Source organism: Cheilinus undulatus, linkage group 12, assembly GCF_018320785.1.
Source record: "Cheilinus undulatus linkage group 12, ASM1832078v1, whole genome shotgun sequence".
NCBI classification, from domain to species: domain Eukaryota; kingdom Metazoa; phylum Chordata; class Actinopteri; order Labriformes; family Labridae; genus Cheilinus; species Cheilinus undulatus.
The window spans coordinates 14,178,048-14,201,463 of record NC_054876.1 but is presented as its reverse complement, the minus strand read 5'-3'; the positions used below and the strand labels follow the sequence as shown (position 1 = coordinate 14,201,463).

General features: G+C 40.2%; 1 protein-coding gene across 1 annotated transcript in view; it reads right to left on the bottom strand.

Moving 5' to 3' along the window:
- The window catches only part of LOC121518684 (roundabout homolog 2-like), a 161,836-nt gene that overhangs the window by 137,236 nt on the left and 1,184 nt on the right, over positions 1 to 23,416 (bottom strand). Inside the window, exon 2 of the mRNA XM_041801169.1 lies at positions 18,119 to 18,445. Coding sequence (XP_041657103.1) covers positions 18,119 to 18,445 — 327 coding nt within the window. The remainder of the gene's footprint in view (positions 1 to 18,118; positions 18,446 to 23,416) is intronic.

The window sequence follows — 23,416 nt, the reverse complement described above, 5'->3', positions numbered from 1 at the left end:
CTTGTCAGTAGAAAGCACCATCCTTCCATTTGTGGCACTCAAAAGTAAATGCCCGATGTCACATTTTCAAGACAGTCTGTCTGCAGACTGTACATCTCTGATGGCTGTTCTCACAGACTGTTCATCTGAGATGCCGTCTCTTTCACAACAGAAGTGATGTAGTTTTATAGGACATTTCACTTTTTCAATGTAGTTTTACTCATAAACAAAGCCTGGCAGTTACGTTCATGAAATAAGCACATTGCAAAAATCACAGACTAGGCAACATTTCATAAATAAAACAGAAAAAGATCAGAGGTCTAATACAGGATTAAATCATGTTAAATTATGTATAGACCAGTTTAAGAAGTAGTAGCACGAACAGTGGTTCACTTTAGCTTCTTTAGCTTTAGCTAATATAGCTACACTAGCTATGTGATAAAACCTTATAAGCCAATGTAGCTAAGTTAGCTTTAACAATGGGATTTTCAGCAAACATAGCTTCAGCTAATGTAGCCACATAGAGCCACTTTGTGAGCTTAGCTTTAGCTATATAAGCTACATTAGCTACATACCATATGCAGCAAAGGAGCTATTTAAGCTACATTTTCCATGTTAGAATCATAGATTTGAGGAACGAGCGGCGTGCTGCAACAGTACGGAGAACACTGTGTTTGCCCACTGCTGACAGGTTTCGTGCAACATGGGGAAAAAGAACAATTCAGAGGCAAGACCGTTCCATAAACAAACGCAAGTTTATAGGGGATAAAGGGTTTTTTTATTGTTTGAAATGTTATTCTACGTGATCTTGTCAGCCCCATGCAGCACAGGAGTGAGGCATCTTGCCCAGGAATGCCTCTATGAAAGCGAGAAAAAGTGCAGTATCTTGAAAAGGTAAGAAAACACTACATGGTTATAATGCTTTCATTGAGGACAAGCTATTTTTTTTTCCTGTAAGCAGTTTACTCTGCTTTATCAGATGTTTTGTAATTATATTTTGCAGGTCAGATTTTTGACTTTTAACCTTTGGTATCCTAACCCTTTCCTTAACCCTAATTTTTAGGGTTTTAGTTTTAGTTTTAGCTAGTATTTTGCTGTAAGGACACAATGTTAGGATTTTGTGACTATGTGACAAAATACAAGTGACCAATACAATTGCTACAACTGCAGTCTTTTGCTACACAACAGCATAATAACATAACATAATATTGACGTTTTCTTGAATACAGAATTGTTTTAAATGTGCTTCTGATGTTTCAGCCTGTTATTTATTAAAGTCTCAAAAAATAATCCATGAATCATAGCAGAAGGCTATATGGTAGGAAAGCTGTTTGAGGTTGTATCAGAACTTACTGACCAATAGAGCTGCAAGTGAGAGTAAAACAAAACATAGAAAGCACACTTTCAGACATTTGGAATCAGTAGCACAAATTTACACTAGAACATGTAATGCTGATTTAGATATTTTCATTCTGGCCTCCATACGGACACTTTTTTAAAGTGCCACAAACTCCAACAACCTTTAACACGGTGAACCCAGTGAGTTTTGCTTCTTCACACCAGACATATGTTTCTTCCAACCAACTGTAAGAAAGTGCACCAGAGCTCTTAAAGGTGTTTGCATGGTCCAATTAACACCAGATGCTAGCCCTTAGCTAACTTACCAAACCTCATACTGCACAGACCTCCAAGGAGGGAGTATGGTCCAGTTAGCACCAGATGCTAGCCCCTTATCTCACTGTCTTCAGCCAAAAAATATGCATAAATTAGTTCCACTTGCATGGCCTGGACACCTCTATATTTGGACTGTTGTGAGCATCAAACCACTGTAGACAGAGAAATATAAATCTCTCATATGTTTCTAAAACTGCATGACACCACATGGTGTTCATTGAGGAGTCATGCGATTATGCATCCCGTAGCCATGATAAGCATATTCAGAGGGTGTTGAGGCAATTTCATCAGCCACATTAGAATAAAGAATGCAACTTTTATCACACTTCAATAACATATAAAGTACACAAAAACGTTAATAATGTGTTTGGATTCCACAACTTCATTTTAGAGTGAAAGCACATTTTATGTACACTGACCTCCTGCGTGACCGCATTGAAGGAATCAGCCCACTGTCCTTGGTTCAAACAGCTCCAATTTTAATAAAAATGCTCCCCATTACAGACAAAAAGAAACAGAATCACTGAGAGGGAAAATCCATGCAGTATTGTGATTTTACTTGTCATCCATCATGGGTATCATTTAACACTATTGCACTATAACCAGATGTGATATATTATCCCAACCACACTGACACAGGCCACGTTTTAAGCTCTGGACATTATTTGTGTAATTCTTGTCAAAGGGTTTGGAGCATTTTGTGATATGTCTGCTTTAACTCTGAGGGCTCAAAGTGCTCGAAGTTGTAAATACTCCAACTCTGCAAAGATAAAACCTCTAGGGCACAGATTCTTTTCACTGCTGCCTGATCTCAGAGGAGCTGAAGGGTTGTCTTTCCCAGCAGCATGGTCAAGAACAGAAATTGAGAGAAAAGCTAGTGGTGCTTATGCTCAGTTATGTACGCTCTTTTATGTAAGAGACACTCCTGGAGAAAACCTGCCTCGACATAAACAGAAAACCATCAAACTTAAAGGAACATTAGAGGGGCACTTCAACCTCTGGGTGTATATTTGGAAATGTATTTCAGTCACTGCTGTGTTTTTGATTGCCTTCATAAAGTTGCTGTAATACTTATGCTTAACATCCTGGTATGTGACAAACTGATAGCTGATCATGTGCTGCCATATGACAGCATGGCACTCAAACTGTAAAATACCCTTGGGGTTATTGAGAACAGAGATATACTGAGATTCACTGTGCTCTTGTAGTGCAGGCACAAAAGCAGCTCTACAAATCTTAGACATAACTCTGTCTTCAGGAGGATTGGGCCAACTCTACCTGATATGCCCCTACTGAATCAGTTTCTTATTTATGCCTCTGTTCTGGCCAAGGACAGAAAATTATGTTACTGGGCTATCCCTGCATATATCTGTCAGTCCCTCCAACTTCACCTACAGACAAAGCCACCGATGAGGAAGATAAAGGGGAACACTTTCTGGGGTCCAGCCAACTGGGGGGGCCATGAAGGTCAGTAAAATCATGGTCCATTGTAAAGTTAATCTGTGATAACCATATTCTATATTTGCCCACTCCTATCAAAGAAACAAAAAATGAATTTCTATTTATTTATCCTAAAGCACAATATAGCTTTTTCAAAATGCAAACCTAGTTTCTTAAAACATAATATCCTTTTAATGTAATGTTTACAATGTGGATTGGCACATTGAACCAAAACATCTGGAAAGTAATGTCAGGGAGTAAAGAAGAAGAAACTGTATTAACTTTGAGAGAAAAATTATTTAATAACCGTCAAATAAAGGCAAAAACTGGCAAAGAATGGCCATGTCATGACATATGACTGATTTTTAGCTGATATTTTCCTCCAATCATGCTTAATTTTTAAATTGTGAAATTATCTTTCAAAATATATGTACTGTCTCCTGAAAAACATTGCAGGTCAGATGAAATCTGCTCCCAGGCTGGACTGTATGGCACACCTGATGTAAAATATATAAAAGAGCACAAAATATATGAAAAAGATAATAATAAAAATAATAAGAAGAAGAACATAGTGGCCCTCAAATGAGACCTGGATCTTATCGTTTACATGAAAGAGCTCAGTGGAGCGACTATAACATTCGTCTCTTGACACCGTGAACGACAGTTGGAAAACAGGAAGTGATGCCATACGCTTACTGTAACAGTGGCACCCAGGATTACGTGTTGATTGGCTGCTATATGACATCTACGTAATCAGATTGTGTTGTATGAAGTTGCATACCATTGCAATAGGAGTGAGAGAGGAAGTGGTGCCGAAAAAGTCAAAGCTTTTTAAAATAGGACAGCTGAGGAGAGAGAATGAGGGAAGACATGCACCAAACAAGCACAGAGACTGGGAATTGATCCATTTAGGACTACACCTTCTGATTATGGGTGCTTTTTCTTTGTCCTGCTGTATGATTGGAGTTGTTCGTCCTATTTCGTTGGAAAATTATCAGTGAAAACAAATTTTAAAAATTATGTTATGTTTGACAGTAAAACATCATGTTTTCTCTACAGGGGGATTAGGAGAGGAACAGAGAGGCTAGTTAGTAGAATAGTAGTACAGATGAAAAGTGAGCAGTGCCTCCTAAATGTTCTTCAAAATGAACAGACGATTCACCTGATGATGTTTCCTCTCATCTAGGCTCATAGTGTTATGTATTATTCTCACTGCAGAGCATTAAACAACAGCATGACAATGATTTCCGCTCCAGCAGGAACCCTTTGTTGGGTTTTGGCTACGCAATTACACAATGGCTTCTTGGTTGGTGTAAAACACAAAACTTTAGCATCAGTCTGTAAACTGGCGATATGCAGCTCCTCTGAAAACGCAGATTACACATAATAGTTTGACAAAGTACAACAATAATGGCAGACTCCCAAGTTGTGTTTGTGCTGCTCACTCCCAAGTGACATTTTCATATTATTTACTCGCTTTGTAGTCGGGTCATTTGAAGTAGCAACCCCACCTCATCGTCCTTCCACACAAATGTTTGTGTGTTAGCCATTATTGTGTGTTTACACCTCAACGCTCTGCAGAAGAAAGCTTTTCTGTGCATGCATGAGCCACACTGCCAAGTGCTTTTCTGATCCATGAGCACAGCGGTTTTGATCAAAACGCTGTTGTCTGAACATGGATGTTTTTTTTTTTAAACATTTTGAGTGGACTGTTTTTGTGTAAATTTGTCCTTAGTATGGCAGGTTATAGTCAGTTGCCATCTTGGCTAACATCTGCGTTCCCATCTGAGATCATACAAGTTCACGTAAAAGCTCTATATGACACTCTAGAAATCATCCATACAGTCTCACTGTGTGATATGGCAGTTCTTTGATATCTTGCAGTGTGCCCATTCTCGAGTACTCTTCTTAAACACTTCTCCTTTTGTGCATTGTGAAACATTCAGGATTTTTACCTTCCTGTAGTCGGAGTCTGGCTTAATTAATTGAATAAATCTATAATATGAAGAAGACCACTAACTGTTAAGGCATATTATTGACTTAGTAATGAGAACACGAACTTAACCCCAGCACCTCAGGAGCTGAAAAAGATCAGTCCCAGTGAGCTCAATTCAGAGAACTCAGCACTCTGCGGCGGCTTAACGAGAGCACGGCAGAGGAAGGCAAACAGGGGATAAGCACACAGGAAGGCTGTTGGACCGGCAACAGATGGTGCAATGTGGCCAACCTATCTACTCACAGAAAACATTGACAATCTGCCTGGGAACACACAGGGCTGGCAGCCACTAACTTTGGATGTTGTCAATGGGTACGAGTGAAATGCCTGATTAATGGCAACTTGCCACTTTCCAAAACACCAGAGAGTGCCTCCCAATGGAAACCCCACTGAACCTTACTGTAAGCACTGTACTACATTTTCACAATCCCACAACCAGCACTAAGTACGTGCTTAATAATATTAATAGCGAACAATAACCCCATTTCTGGTATCACCGCTAAAATCCCGCCCAGAACCCCGGCCTGGATCTAGTGGAAGCTTTCTAATCCACTACCCACATGGTGTTTGCCAGTTGTAAAGCTCAAATACGGAGGTGGGGATAAATGATGCCTGCCACTTTGGAAGAGAACACTGTTTCATGCCTGGAGAAAGCAAGGCTTTGACTCTTAAATTATGCAAATTAGGCTACTGTTCTCTTCACGGTCTTCAGTGCTGAGTGGCTCAAAGGAACACCCATCATTGAAGAGAGAACAGTGACAAGAAAGCAGAGGAGGATGAAGATGATTTCTCAGCAGGGGAGAGACACAACACAAGCTGGGGTCACATTAAGATGAACTTTACTGCTTCCATCATCATTCTGAATTCACTTTTCCACTTTTCACACAGGAATATTGGATATGAAGGGAATAGTTTTTATTCCAAAACACAATACAGACTATGGCTGGGTGGTGACACAGTAATACCATATCCTGGGGTATTCAGAAATAACGGCAGTATCCCTTTAATTACCAATGTTAAAGCAATTTTCTATGTAATGTGCACATGATTTTAAATCATACACAGTACTGTGCATAAGCTTAGGCATGTAAGGCACTAAAGATGCCCGTTGTGCCACAACCTTGGGCTGGAGGGGGAATGGGAGGGTGGCAAGATTCAAGCACAAGACATGTCAACACGCCAGCGGTTTTTTGGGTCCTTAGGACATCCACAGCACAACCAGAGGGACATATCAACCTAAATACCCACCTAGACTGTATCCTAGGCCGTGCTTACTCGCCACATCTACCCCTTACTCACCCCAAAGGTGTTGATTTTCGTTTTTAACAGATTCTTCTCCCATACCCCAGGTAATATATAAGGTCATCCAGAGCACAACCAGGGCTGTGTCAATCAATTTTCCAAAGGGCATCATTGGTTGGCTTACTTGCCAAATCTATGTTTAACTTCAGTCTCAGTTTTTGGCCCAAACATGCCTAAAAGTTTTGCACAGACAGGGCATCTAATATCAATGCAATACCTTGGATAAGTAGCATTAGCATCCTGGCTAACATTCTCCTCTTGGGTATACTTATGAGTTGATTCTGGTTCTTTTTAAGGCCAATAACCAAAGTAACAAATTACTGTCAATGACATCTCTCTTTGTGTTCAGTTTGCACTCATTTGTTTCCTGAACACTCAAAGATATGCATTAGTAATTATTCCCTGCTTATATCTGTAAGCATGATTTCTCGACCCCATCTCCCAAAAGAGAATTGGGAAAGATTTGTGAGAGCTACAGGACTCTTGTATGCTCATGTAATCATTCTGTTTGTTTTGATTGGGGAATGTGTGAAAATGAACAAGAGGAAACAGTCTATGTTGCCAATCACACATTTCATTCATCCAATTTGTAAAACAGACGCAGACACTGATTTCCTTTCTGATGTCCACATATTAAATTAGTTAACACAGCTGCAATTTTCTATCCATCCTCTGTCTTTTTAAACAGGGACACGCAATTTAAGAACGTTTATTACTTCACTTTTTCAGTAACGTTGCAAAATGTCAAATCCAACTCTCTTATTCTATAATCTTTTTGTGTTTTTGAGTACATTAGAGTGGGGAACTGTCACTGATGCTCCTTCTCTTGCCCCAGCGATTGAAAAGTTGCTCCAGGAGCCCTGGTACACCAAGGGGTTTTCCACCTCCAGGATTAGCCTCTCTTTGTCCATGGCATCATAGTATTTCTGGGACTCTCTGACTGACAGATGACTGGCTTCTGCAAACAGTTTGGACATTATGTTGATACAGTGATCAGATTAACAATCAGGAGTCCATGCATTGTGTTGTATTTTGAAACTGACGGGATTCTCAGTGCATTCTTCTTCAAGTTTGGGTTGATCTGTTCCACGTGGATTGATGCATGTGCTCTGAAATGCAAAGGCTGCTTAAAAAAGGAGCGATTTGCTTCAGATTGCTTAGCCCAGACATGACACTGTGCAGACAGACGATGTGGAAATTGGGGGTTAGACTGAAGAAATGCGGCAGAGCAGACTAAGCATCCTCACGTATAGGTATTTCTAGCATGGCTTCAATCATAGCATGTTTAAATCACTAAAATGAGAAAAGTCCAATCCAGAACTTTGTTTCTGTGATGCCACTAGGTCTACAGCAGAGGGAACACCCTGCTAGGAGTAAAGTCTACAAAATAATGGACAGCTTTGTGCTTTTCTAATGTGTTTGGGTTTATAATACTGCCACTTGGCAGGTGGAGGACAAAAAACATGCATCATTATCAGTGTATAAGTAGGTGCTTATTAGCTAACAGTAGCTGGTTCATGTTACGTAAGGATGATAACAGGATCACTGTTAGCTTTCAGTCAGGGTTCTGGTGCTGAAATGTTACTAAAGGGTGAAGTGAAAAGAGAGAAATGGTTAACAAACAAACATGCAGGATGCAATTTTCACAGACGCCGCAAAAAAGAAGACATTTTCTTGTAAATATATTGTATAAAACAGCCTTCATGCATCAAGGAAATCTTGTTATCTCTGTTTTTATCTCTGCAAGATTCTGACTGTCAACAAAAACCAAAGGGCTGTCCCATTCCCATTTATACCACTTCGAGCCTTTGCAGCCTCATGCACTCAATCACTTTCCAGGTGCAGTCAGTTAAGTCCATAAGGGCTCAGGGCTCAGGGTTTAGGGAGGAGATTGGGACTCAGCCTATGTGTCAGTCTGTGATTGACTAGTGACCAGTCCAGGGTATACCCTGCCTCTTGCCCAGTGACAGCCTAGAACAGGCTCTAGCTCCTATGACCCATAAATGAGATAAACAATGTAAAAAAGAAAAAAAAAAAAAAAAAAAAACCATAGATATCTACAACACATACTCCATTGTTTCCCAACATTTTTTTAACATAAATTTCAGACTCAATCTGATCCTGAACTGGCACTTCCTGTTTTAAAAGCCACTTCACTTCTGTCACATAGGCTTTCCCTGCATGCTTGGGTCTTCAGTGCAATGCAGTGGCTGGTTGGATCTGTTTAGGTTTTATGGTAGAGAGGGTGAGGATAAGAGGGGGAGGGTGTTTATTATATGTACTGCACACTTAAATCAACCTGACAAGCCAGATGGATTTCACACATCCATCTGGAAAACCTCTCATAGACTGTTTTTGGGAAAGGGCAGAGCCTTTGACGAAAAACCAAAAAACTTGCAGGGTGACTGGATAAACGTTCTGTCTGTCACATCTTTATGGGCCAATCAGAGCAACAAAACACGTAAAGATTAGACTCTTGCCAAATCCAGTCAGAAGAAGGGCAAAAACATTGTTTCTGCAAAGAAAAGTACTCAGTTCTGTTCTTGGTTCTTCCTTTGATGAAGAAATGTCATCAAGTTCTGATAAAACTGATGATATAGTAGCATCCATGCTAATCTCTTCCACCGTAATTGCACTGGCCTCTTGTCCCTGCTTGCTTACGTCACGACTCCGCCGCACCCGGAAGCATTGCCTCTTACTCCTGATTGGTCCTGTCACTTTCTTACAGGGCCCAATCTGCTCAGATGGGAGCTTTGCTAGATGGATTCACCAGTGAGACATACAGAAACAGGCAAATCCATCTGTTTTACAAGGTTAATCTTAAATGTCATGGAGCAAAGAATTTCTGAAAACCAATTTAGCAACCCCAAAAATCTCAGCGACCCAACTGTGGGTCCTGACTCAAACTTTGGGATGAGTGATGCGGTCTACTTGGACTGTTGACAAACAGTGTACAGCTGTAGGAAGCCTATATTGCCAAACAGGGGGCGGTTCTATGAGTGTGTGATGTCAGGTGGCAGCTATGAATTAGACCAAAATTACCATCAACACACCACAAAAAAATGAGCTGAAATTCCTTTTGCTTTTGAATATGGTGAAATTAAATCTGATAAACATGGTGGATCTTTGTCAGCAGCCATTTAGTCTTTGTTTGAGCACCTCTGTGCAGAAGTGCAGGATTTAGCCTCTTCCTTTCTGTTTCTTAGTTGGGTTTATTGTCACCAAGATTCCTGCCACCACCACCGGAATCTACATCAGCCCTATCAGAGGCTGACCTCTTTGTTAGATGTGCTACAACTGTACCCACTAGAAGTGCTCTCACCCTTATTTTTCTCATTTTTACCAAACATTCCACAATTAAACCACAGCTTCTATCTTTAACTCTTGCTTCTTGTGAGGAATTAATTGATGATTGTCTAGCTGAGTGACTATACCTCTAATTCACTCTGCACAGTCGAGCAGCAGGGGCTCATCCTGCTCTTGAGTTTTGCACTAATGAACACCCCTGCATCCGCTGCCCCTCCACCCACACCTCCCCTCCACACATCACTGTTTGTGTCTTTGTGTCTCTTCTTAATAGTTTGAGGGAGCTGTTCTAATTCCATCAACAGCCACTCAGTCTGATGATTAGTGCCAGTCCACTGGTGGCCTGGAGGTCGCACAGTTGTTTGTTGACGTCGCTGTGAAGTAGTGCTCAGCTGTGGAATAAACAGACCGGGGATGTGAAAAGCTGGCTCTGCGGTCGGCCATGTTTGATTGTACACACTGACAGCAGGTGACTGTTGATTATTAAAATTGCATACTTGGATTTGAGGAACGAGCGACGTGCTGCAACAGTACGGAGAACACAATGGGGCTTGTTTGCCGAGGAAAAATACAAAAAGCTCCTAATAATAAACAGACATGGCCTCATTTCTGTGCGAAATAGCTGATGTTATCATTTGTGTCAAATATGCACCCAACAAGACGGAGCAGGAAATAGAATTTCAACAAGGGTGAAAGATGTCCGCCCTGGTCTATCAGCTGACACAGAACATGTTCCCTTCTGGCCCAGGATCAAATTTGCTTCACTGCAGTGTCTTTCCTTAGCCTTTTTATATCCAGACTGAGAAAAACATGCTGCAAAACTCTTGTCAAGGATTAGTTTTCAAGTTAAGCAAAATGTGTTTGGTGTAAACCACTTCCCCCATGCTTTAAGATACTTGCAGTAGGCTGCAAGATTTAGCAATGATCAAACAACCATGCAGATGGATAAAAATATGTTAATACTGTCTTTATGGACCTCTTAATGTTTTGAAGTGAGCCTGAAGCGAGATGATTAAACCCAAGAAGTACAAACATAAAGCTGAGACAGAATCTCCAAAAGGGAACGAGCTAAAAGATCACCATTAAATGTGTTCGCAGGCAATAAATAAGAATCAAGAGAGGACATTAAAGAAGAGAGGTAAACATATTTTCTTTCCTTCAGAGTGGAGGTTTGTCTCCCAGCTTTTTTGGTCATACTTTGCTTTTTCCAGTTAAAAAGATCAGTACAAACACAAAAAATAGCCTTACTGTGTCTATTGATTCTCTGTCATTGTGCGGCATGCATGGAAAAACAACTATAGAAGTACATTTTTTACAAGAAAAAACAATGGTATGAGGTAAATCATTTGTAGAATTGTCTGGCATAGCTAGCAGTTTTCCAGATTATTATGCAAATACAGTTCCATTTAAGCATTTATTTTTTATTTTAAAGTTTTCAGTTGTGCTGCTTTTCCTGTCAGTTTCCACCACTGGCATCAATCTCAGACAGGTTTGGCAATTAGTTTGCCAGGTGAGCCTAATTAAAGGGAAACTACTCAAGGAGTGGATTATTAAGCAAGTCTTCTGCAGATGTTTCATGAAAAATTAAGGGAGATCATCGTACTGTGAAAAGATTTGTGTGTGAGTCAGAGCACAGACGTGTTTGTTCAGATAAAGGTGTATCAAATTTCTGTAAGGCTTATTCACTGTATCGAGAGCAGCTGTGAAAAATCCAGGAGAAACGATTGCATTGGGCTCAGAAACATATGAAGACTCATTTTCAAACAGTTTTATTTACTGACGAATGCTGTGCTACACTGGATGGTACAGATGGACGGAGTTCTGGATGGTTGGTGGATGGCCACCATGTATAAACAAGGCTGCAATGTCAACAAGGAGGTGGTGGAGTCATGTTTTGGGCTGGAATCACAGGAAGTGAGTGGGTAGGTCCCTTTAAGGTGCCTAAAGTTGTCAAAATGACCTCAGCTAAACATGTGGAGCTCCTAACTGCCCATTTCCTGCCATGGTATAAAAAGAAGAACTGTGTCTTCCTGAGTAAAATCATTGTTATACAAGACAAAATGAGGCCTTTGCTACTATGGGCATAAAGGGAGGAAAAAAAGCACAGTGTGGCCACCATCAGCCCCTGACCTCAATCCTACTGAGAACCTGTGGAGCATCCTCAAAAGGAGGTTCTAGGAGGGTTGGACTTTACCTCAAAACAGCAGATCTGGGAGGCAATTCTGGCATCCTCACAGAAAATACAGCCAGAAACTATACGTGGACTTACAAGTTCAATGGATGGGAGAGTTGTTAAGGTGATATTAAAAGAAGGGCTCCTTTGTTTATATGGAACTTGATCTGTAAAGATGTTTTTGATTGAAATAGCTTTGATTTGAGAAAAATTACCTCCTAATACAAAACAATTACAGCAGACTTCTTTTCTAATCCTTTAGAAACTATTACTAGTAAGTGTTTCCAAAATCTGCTTTGCAAAATAAGTTAGAACACTGCATTTGCAAACTATTATAAAAAATGTCATTGCTATTTTCATTATTTGTAATTTTGCTGAATGAAATCAGAATTACAATGTCATTGTTGAGGATCAAAATATACTATTGATGGCCAATTATACAGACTATTTAGGGAAAAATAAACAGTTAATGCACAATAATTTGGAAGACAGTGCATAAAGAAGCAAGTTTTTCACAAGAAAAACAATGGTATGAGGTAAATAATTTGTTTTACAGTCCTTCCAGCTGTAGATTTGTCTGGCATATCCACATCATTTACATATTTCAATCTATGCTACCATCTTAAGCAGTTAAAGTATTTTTCCTCACATAGAACACCTTAAATTTAAAAGGGAGCTCATAAAATGCATGGCAAACCAGCCAAAATGAGCTTGTACAGCACAAACGTACCATAGGGAGCGGCAACCCTCCGGTTAGCTACATTTTCTAAGCCACTGGTCGAGATACAATGCTACAGCCCATTAGAACATTTTAAGGATGTGTGTGGACTCTGAAGAAACAGAGCATTTTGAGCCAGGCTCACTGTCAGAGAATCCCCACAGCACTTTCATCTACCCGCTCAGCTCCCACCCGCAGCATTGCATGACAACTTTGGCTGCGGCAATACTGGCAGGATCCTGCAGCCCCTGGAGGAGTCATGCGATTATGCATCCCCGTAGCCATGATATTCTGAATTACACAAAGAAGACTAAAGGCTGGCTCAGTTGTACGCTCTTTTTATGTAAGAGACACTCCAGAAAAAAACAACCTTCTGACACTGTCTGCTCAAAGGGAGACAACAAAGAACAAAATAGGTTAGTTACTGTTATTTCAACCTGCGAACAAGGCTGAAATAACCTCATCTGTGGGCAAAATTAAGACTAAAATATCTCAATGCAGCTTTTAAGGCAATAACTATGAAAAACATACGAGCTTAGGACAAAAGATAGAAAAGGACACAGTCATACTTGTCCTTACTGTTTACTTGACAATAAGGCAAAACCTAAAAAAGCAGCCACTTGAAAAACCTTTGAAGGGTTTTTTTTTATATTGCATGGTTGGCCTGCATGGTCATATAGCAGCGAAGGAAAACAGAGACTTATTGAAGTATGAAGTGCACTCCACAGAGCAAACACAGGTCCCAAAGGAAGTCGATATACCAGCAAAACACATAATTCATGAAGAGAAAAAGGCTTCAAAATAAAGCATGATGCTTCAATGCATCACTCAGGAAACACATCAGAGATATGGCAGTGTTTCGAGGTGCATTTAAGCTGCTTTGAAACAAAATGAGAACATATTTACTTCTTAGTTCTATATAGGAAATGCTATACCTGCCATTTAATATCACAAAAATGCCACTATATATAAATGCTGCTTATGTGTTCTGTAGGTTAGCATCCTAACAGTGGAAAATGTGATAAATGACTGCTCCTATACTAACAATGAATGTGACAATTACTCCCAAAATGAATTCAGGATCCCAGTCTGAGCCACAAACTATAAATGAGCTTTATTGTATTTAAGAAGAACCAGAAAATCCCCACAAAATCCTTCTGACACACACATTGTGTTCATAAAGTCGGACTCCATTCAGTCAAGGGAATCAGTGGAGCGACTATAACATTCGTCTCTTGACACCGTAACGACAGTTTTGGGTCTCTGGATTCTTTATGAGGTAGAATTATTCACCATCTCCAAATATAACTGGACTGTTTGATATGTGAAATGTAAATGTGGTGTGTAAATTCTCATTACAGTGAGGCTGCTTTTTTATGATCTGCGGTTTGAAACGCCATAATGTCTTGTTTTATAGGTAGAAGCCAAAGCTGCATGCTGGAACAGGACATAAACTTGCACTTTCTTATTGAAGGCAGACTTGTTCCGAGCACCTTCTTAAGCATTAGTATTTCCAGGACAATTCACCACTATTGATTGCAAGGAGGGGAATCAGTACCAGTAAAAGAAGACAATAGAAATATGAGTGTCTAATGTGGAAAAGGCAATAGGAGTGAGAGAGGAAGTGGTGCCGAAAAAGTCAAAGATGTCAGATAACGTCTTGACTAAGCTGCTTTAAGTTTCCAGAATAATGTCTCAGTTTTTTTCCTTTTTCTTTGTCCTGCTGTATGATTGGAGTTGTTCTGATTCCATTTCAGTTTTAGAAATGCTTTGAATAATGTCAGAAAGGTGATGCAAGTTTTCCTTTATTTTGTGCCATTACCACAATCCCGTCTCCATCCTGCTAACTTTGACAAACTAAGACATGCATTTATATCTTCCATACTTCATTATTGTCATGCACTTTATTCTGGCATCAGCTAGCGTGACATTCAAAGACTTCAGTTAACTTGTACGCTGCTGCCAGGTTTTAACATGAAACAAGACAAGTGACCACATTATCCTAAAGCTCCCTTTGCTGGTTTGTTGTGGCTGAATGAATCAATTCAAAGATCTTAGTACTTGTTTGTATAGCTGTAGAGCCATTCTCTATATGTGCAATTTTGCAAACTCCCTATGAGCCGGACCACTGCCTGAAATCTGTCAGTAGGGCTCTAAACTTAACTTACAAGGGCTGCAGTAGCTCACTTTATAAGGACTTGGGTTGGCAGCTGAAGGGTCGCTGCTTCAAGTTTAGAAAGTGGTGCGGTAGTTGGAAGGGTGCCAAATCACTTCCTGAGTCCCGCTGAGGTGCCCTCTAGCATGGCACCACACCACCCACTGCACAGCTGGCACTCCTTTGTGGGCAGCAGCCCTTACACTGACACGTTTCCATTAGTGCATGACCATAGGATCCTGTTTGTGCTTGTATTTCAACCCCTGTGTGTGTCGCATGTTTAACAACAGTGTAAAAGCTGAGTTTAACCTTGAGGGATAAATAAAAAAGTTTGTAACTGTACAAAGCTTGTTACTGTTTTTGAAAAGTTCTATATAAAGTAAGTTATAATAATAAAAATAATAAAAATATAATAATAATAACAATAATAATAATTGTGGAAATGACAAGCGTTTTCTGAATTGACAGGATACTTTTTTGGTTTGAAGTTTACTGAACTAATCACTTGAGATATTGCTTTTTTTGCAATTGCACTCCTATTATTTGACAACCATTCCTTAATCTGCAGAGTTATCCCAGACTTCACACTTTTGCACCATGAGTGAAGTTACTGACTCAGTTAGAGAAGTCGTGTTGTGGGGAGCAATCATGATATACCGTAGATGGTGTGCTGAACATGATGGAAGAGGACTTCCTGGTTGGCCTACCTTGAGTGGCATAAATCTTTAAGATTAAAGTACATGATAAAAATAAGGGAGAATTGCAGTGAAAGAAAAACAGGTAGCTTTATGAAAAGTACTGAATTTGTTTTGAGTTGGATTTAAACAGAACTTTTACATCTAGGAAAGTTTTTACATTGTAGTTAAACTTAACAATGTTAAGTTCAACCTACATACATGTGCGAGTAAAATTGAGGTGATGTAGCTTAAAATGGCTAAGTACCTGCTGCTTCAAAAATACTGTTTTTTAGTTGCTTAAATTTGTATGTATTCAGTCACCTCTAATGTTTTGAGTTCTTTTTAACTCATCAGAGATTGAAGTGTAAATGATAGATTTGAACTTCAGTCTACTCAAAGTTTTTTACCACCACTTAAAAACTTCAGTATAATCAGTTACAACACAAATTTTTAGTATGTATAACTTGCCCACTTTTGGGGTGTAGTAGTAGTATGTATGTGTGTATCATGGATGCAGGATAGTGTTTTTGTCGATATCCAATACACTAATAGTTACATACTCATCTTAGTAAATGCCAATACTGACATATCCCCCTTTTTATTTTTAGAAAGAATACAGAATCCCTTCTGTGCTATAACTGGCCTCTTATTAAAGGTGCAGTGTGTAAAATTGGGGAATATAAGCAACATTTAACAGTCTGATTCTAGATTGAAATGCTACTTCTGGTAGTGAAAGTGGCGACCAATGGATCTGGAAAAAACAATGCATATATGTTATCTGGTCCCCTCTGTGGCACTGTAGAAACATGCAAGATGCAAAAATCCAAGATGGTGGAGGAGACCCTCCTTATCTATGAATAAAAGGCTTATTTAATTCTTATTCTAAGGGTGCTGTGAGCATGTGAACATACTGAGATTTTTGTGTGACTGAATGTTGGATTTACACATTAGGGACTCCTAGGTTTATTTAAGGCAGGGTAAATATAGGGCACCAAGACATCACAGGGCACTATGGGAATTACACCACTCCCTTATGCTGCACTGATATAAAACCACGGAGTAGTTTATCTGGACAATCTGTTGTTAGCTGATGTCACTGCTTTCGCTGAAAATCCATTGGATAAATGCTGTGTTTTCATTCACTGTGAGGTAAATTTGCCAAATCTATCAGCCATGGTAGCCTACTGGTCATTTAAAAGTCTCATAACAGAGAGATTTGCGACAGCAACTGACTCCTGTTTGCACCCTGGCACAGAGCCAGGCAGCCACGCTCTAGCCATAGTTCACTGTAAAGTCATGGTGCCGGCTAATTGCTGGGGTACTTGTCTGAAAGGCGCAGCAGGAACAAACATCTTAGCCTGCTTTTTCTTGTTTTTAGTCCTTGATGATTTAAAGAAGCTGCCTGTGGCTTTGTCTCTCTCAAAGCACCATCAGTTCAATTTTCATGTCTGTTAGCAACGTGATGCTAAAGTTGAGTGTCCGATAATAGATGCTGTACATCCTATTCCGGCTGTTACAGTAAAAGTCTCCAGTGCTTACCATCACTGAGGACTTATTTTGAAGAGCAACATCAGGAATTGGAGAGTTTTCAGCAGTGACTTAAAAACAAAGAGATCTCAAGAATGAAAAGAGAGGTACTTTACTTCATATAACTCGTATATGTGATTGTTTCTCTGGTGGCTCATAAAGATAGCTGTGACCAGCTTATGATTCCTCCACGCAGTTTTTTTTTTTTTCCTTTTGAGAGGATTGTCTTTCTTGTGAGTGGGTGTGACTTTAGGGCATTCAACCGACACGCCCACACCATCCTGGAGCAGATTTTACTGCCTTATTTTTCATGATTTTGAAGCCTAATTTACATACTCAGAGATGTTTTTCAGGACTGAAATTGTTGCCTGGTGGTTCACAAGACAATAGTCTATCATACAACAAAGCTAAATTATGGATTTTTTTATCACTGTACAGGGACTTTAATATCAGATGTTGCTTGAAATTCCTCACATTTTTGTTTGTGTACAAAATCTCTTGGATAGTGAGAAAAGCTGAGTGGTGGAGACAGTGCGAGTTGTTTGTGTGTGCACGTGTGTATATCAGTGTGTGCGTCCGAGCGTGTGTGCATCTTGTTCATGGCAAGAAATCAGCTCAGTTTAGCACATAATGGAAATGTGAATAGCCCAGAGCGCCTCTCTCCCACACAGGGAGAGAACTGGCTGGGAGCAGGCTGCATCTTTCCAAATCCAAACAGTGAAAGGGGAGTCAGCTAGGTTAAAATCATGCCCCCTCTTCCTCTCCCTCCCTGGAGCCATTCACAGCTCAGCCCATACATTACTCAAGCAGGTCATCCAAACAGGTCTCACTAGCAGTCTGAAAAACATATTCACACACATAATGTGCACACATGGCTAAGCATACCCACACAGAGACACAGTGGTGGGTTCAGTGGAGAGGTGACGGTGCTCATATTATGACAGATGACATCTTATATGTGGATCCCTAAGCAAAACAGCCCAAAATGTTATGCTTAATTTAGCATTTTCTCTACCTTTTTCAGATTAAGCATATCCACATTTCACAAGGTTAGCAACCTCAATACTACTGCATAATAATTCTTCCATTTCCCTGTCATGCAACACTAAGATTCCTTTAACCAGAGCTTTACCTTTGTACCCAAAGGGATGTGATGAAAAGTCAGACTTACACGCTACTTCAAGAGATGCGTTCCGGCTCACGGCTTCTCCCAGATAGTTTCGGGCCACGCACACGTAGCTGCCGTCGTCAGGTTTGCTCCTGCGTCCGTGGACGATGCGTAGGAAGAAGAGGGAGCCGCTGGGCAGCAGCATGCGGTGGGAGCGGGGGTTGTCGCGGTCCGTCTCGACGCGCTCCCCGTCTTTGTACCATTCCACCGTAGGGGTCGGGCGGCCCTCTGCCTTGCAGTTGAGAGTGGCCGGTTCCCCTTTGGACACAATGAGGTCAGAGGGGTGCTCCACGATGCGGGGAGGGGAGTCTTCCTGGCGAAGACGAGACCCTGGAGAAGAGGAAGACAAAAACCCATTAAAGAAATAAGCAATAATAATTACATCATTAATAATGCATTTTAATTTTGCTGCAGAGGCCATAGCAGTATGTTTGGGATGAATGCAGTTAATTATTTAGTTGGGAGATAAAGCCAAACAGAGGGCAGCCTATAGAAACTGACGTTAAGCCAAGAGAAAAGTGCAAAAAAGCAGCAAAAGAAGTAGGTGGGGATGTATCTGCTAACGAGAAAAGATATGTTTTCCTTTCTTTAAGGACAGTATGAATGTACGCATGTTTGCAAATGTGATTGGGAAAGAGAAACAAAACATGATTGCATTACAGTCCTAGGAAATAAAGTAGATTAGTGTCAGGTTCTTCCTGGCTGCTGCACTGTGTGCTACTACACTCTGGCTCACATATTTACTTTCACAGACAGGAGCTGAGGAGTCATTACATCTCATTAGCTTTTTCATTAACACGTTCCATCAAACACTGACATCATCAAATATGTTGTCTCAGTGGGTGTAGAACATCGACTGCTACATTGGATTTTTCACTTTGCACTATATTAGCGTAAATGTGCAAAGTTTGCAAACCTCTTCCCCGCTTAAACGCTGTGTTATTAAAACGGAGTGCATAATAGTTGAATTCAATCCTCTTTAAATGTAGTGAGAAAGCCCTTTCTGGTAGCTACAGAGCAGTTAGGAACCTTTATGCTGCTACATTTTCCCTTCACTTGGCTGCAAGAACACCTTTAGTCAATTTTCTTCCATCCTAACTCGAAATGTCACCCAGGGATGACCCAGATGTAGAGTCACCGTGTTTGTTTACAGACATGTCAGCACCACGACTCTCATCTGTTTCATGGTGTATGAGCACATTATGATGTCTGTGTTAAAAGGTCTCCCTCTTCCAACCTGCGTGTGTGCAAGCCAACAAACCCTGCGTGTGATTTTGGAGTTCCTAAAACAGATTTTTTTTACAGTCAGAAGGAAAAATTAAATAAACAAGGTTTAAATAAATGAAAATGATGTTACATGGTCTCTTGTGTTTTTGCTTCAGACGGTGACAAATCATGCAAATTGCAAAGGCAGCCATGATGATTGGCTGCTACACAGCAACCAAAATAAAGCTGCAAATGTGAGCAAAATTGATGTGACAGTCTATAATGTTAAGAGGTTTGTTGACAAAAGCATTCCATTAGCTGGCGCTGACAAGCCAAAGGCGGGTGATACATTTTGTTTTTAACATGCTTTTAAAACACTATACATGTGCCTCCTGATTAAGTGTGTGGCTCGACTAACAAACAAAACACACATTTGGTGACTTCTTTTAATTGGTTGCCCCATTAGCGAGCCTCCGCTGTAGCTAATGTAGAGTTTGTGACTCGTGCTGTCAGACAACAGAATAGAAATGAGATGATTTAAGTTGTGGGCGGCTCAGCGGCTCAGTGGTTGGTACTGTCAGCTAACAGCCAGGAGGTCCTGCGGGGTCCTGTCAGTCTGTTAGCTCTGGACTGGCAACCCGTCCAGGGGGTTAGCTTGTTCTCTGCTCTATGCATGCTCCAGCACCCCATGACCCTGAATATGAATAAGCTGGGATAGAAAATAAATAGACGGAGGAAGGTTTGGATGTGTCTTCTCGAATTATATGCTGACATTTTAACCTAAGAATACTCCTTTAGTAATACCTACATATTTCATTATAATTTAAATGTCTTAAAATTAGGAATTCATACCCCTTTGGCCAAAAATCTGCATATCTTTGAGCCTGTATTTCTCTGCAGCTGTCTCTGTTTATGAGGAGCTGTCCATGGTGCTGAATCTGGAACTCAAGGTTTGCAGACAAAAAGCTGGTAAAGCACATGTTTTTCTGCCTGTAAGCGGGGACCACTTTAAAGAAGTCACTTTGAGGTGACATCTGTCTACCAGTGCAGCTCAAAGGAATTCAATTTCAGCTTATGACCAAAAGAGTCATTAGATTGTCAAGCAAACAGCCCCTGTGTCATCTCGCTGGATCTTTCTAAGATTTTAAAATGAAGTTTGAGATGTCAAAGCCACAAAGTCAGTGTTAGGACTGTTAGCTGAAATTCAGAGGTATTGATGAAAGACTTAGGATGAATACTAACAGTAATATGGGTCTGTGTAATATGACCTGTTTTGTGCTTGGACTTCTACTGCCAAGCGTTATTCCTTCTAATAGATTACCTACAGTACTGACACAAGGGTAAACACTCAGAAATGGAGCCTGGGATTAGTTCATGCACGATACAGTAGTCAGATGCCCAGCCATGATCAGCTGATGGCCAGCATATCCTAATTATCGCCTCCCAGCTCCCACAGCCAATCACAGCTCTTTCTCTCAACACAGCAGTGTATTTAAATGTGATGTACTTCTCACTTATCCCTGCTTGATGCACCACACTGCTAGTGCTGCTGGCACAGCTTAACCTCCCCCTCCCCAGCCACCTCCTTTATAGCATAGACCTTGTAGCACCCCCATATTCAGATTCATGCCACTATTGACAAGTTGCTTTTGATCTAATTTTATTGTATTCAATATGCACTGTCATAAATGTATCTATCCATATGCGGGTTTCTAGCTGTGCGCTCCATGGAAAGTCAAAGCATGCTGCTTGACTAACCCAGGGAGCATCTTTTGAGCGAGTAAAACTGTATGTCCACTGTGCAATAAAATGGTTAAATGTTTGATAAGAATGTCTCTGACTAATCCATTGGAATTTCTTCTTTGTCCTTCGTACAGATGTTAGACATGTGATAACACATGGTTACATTTTTATTGTTGCTGCAAGTTGTTTCCAATCATTTTGTCCTTCAACCTTTTTCCATGCTTTTGGTTTGATAAATATTTCACACAGGTGTAAACAGATATACCATTTTAGAGCAGATTCTTTCCTCGTGTATCTCATTAGTTTTTGCTTGATATTCAGTGGAAGCAAGGTTAGACAGAACCACTAAAAGGACTTCAAGAAGTGAATTTAAAATGCAATGGTTAGCTTCTTTGATGAAAACCACACAACTACAACAAAATAGGATCAAATCAGAGGTTAAAGAGCATGATTTCAAATGAGAAATGCAATTTTAATGGCTGTCAAATGATTAACATTTTAGATTGCAATTATTCTCTGAATTTTCTTAGTTAAGAGGGATTAATCTCCCCTTTTTATCACATTTTTAAATGCCCCTATTTTGCAATTAAAACGAATTTACTTTCATTTTGGATTACTTTACTGTCTAAAGGTAATTGACTACCTATTTGTATACACTACTGTAACCTGGCATGCCGGATAGACTGTTTCACAAAATTGCATGGATATATTTCATATTCATCTGGGATACCTACCATGGAATGTGTTTGGGAATGGCAGGACTATTATTGGAAAATGATTGGATGGACATTCTGTCTGTCACAAATTACATACCAGAGTTTTCTGGAGGATAAAACTCAAGCAGATGCTGGTTGTGAAAAGTGCAAAAATCATCTCCACAACAAAAGACTATCAGTGTGGCTCTTGGCTCTTGTTTTAATAAAGAAATAAGTTCGGATGAATCTTCTGCAACCTAATTGTTCTAAAAGAAGCCATTGCACCTGCTTGCAGTACAACCAAACCTCACCTGTAACTATCCAAGCTTATGCCGATTCAGGTCTTGAGAACTACAACAACATATTTCCTGCCATGGAAAACTTTCAGTTTTCTTCTTTGTCCTTTTTTAAAAAATAATTTCCTGTTTCCTTTGCTTGCATTCGAGTATGACAGCTGTAGAGATACAGGAAACATAGGGACAGAAAATGGGGGAAGACGTGCACCAAAGGGTGCACCCAGAGACTGGGAATCAATCCCGCAACAAGTGTGTCGAGGACTACAGCCTCTGTGCATGGACACTGGCTCCAACAACCAAGTCAAACTGGCACCCAGTTCTTTGCCCTTTTGAATAAACAAGTGTGGTCCAGTCCTGAAAAAACGTTGCTACAGTTTAAAATGTACTGCCACTAAAATATAACTAGAGCCAAGCTAATCGCTACACTGGCTGCAGTCATTGCTCCATTTGTCACTACTGTCTCACTCTCCTCAAATGAGTGGTCAGCTCTTTTCTTAGACCAGACACAATCGTTTCTAATTTGCGCATTGCAAAAGGGATCTGACATGAAATCTGTCCAATCAATCCGTTCACACCTGCTTTTATTTTGAAAGAGCATGGATAAAGGAACTTTTTATGGATTGAAAAGGAAAGTAAGGCAATTTTTTTAAAGCACAAGGTGCAGGCGACTTCTGACTTGTCCACTGAGCTGTCTGTGTGTTTTTTTTTTAATGAAATGAGACATTAAGGAGCATATTTTGCATCACTTTTGCTGCGGGGAGAGGCTGCAGTGGCTTCATCAAAGAGTGCTGGAAGGGACGATGTAATTTGTTAATTATGGACCTTAATTATTTGTGATTAAGTTATTGATGATGAGAGCCCTAGTCATTGTGTTTTCACCATGTTCAAGCTTCCTTAAAACATAAAAACAACAAATAACAGCAACACTTAATCACAGTACAAGACACATCCAGACAAAATAAATCAAAAAGAATTCAAATCTTCAATAAAGGAGTATGAAATGGCATTCAAACCCTGTGCAGGTTGAATAAAAGCTTTGAAACTCCTCAAAGCAGCAATCCGGTGTGCACCACCGCCTCCAAAGTGCCTTCAGCTCAATCAAAACATCTCTGCAATTACATCAACTTAGCTACATGCTTCTCAGCTATACTGTTAGGTTGATTGCAGAGCCATTGAATTGCATTGCTTTGCTTCAGATTGCACCACTTTGCTGCAACAACTAAACAAGCAACACATTAATTCAAGTGCCCTGAATCCACACCCACTTTACGTGCTGATCACACCTGCTTTCGGTTTACTCCAGTGACACAGATTTACGCTCTCTGAGCTGCTGCGGTGCAAAACACTCCACGATAAGGACA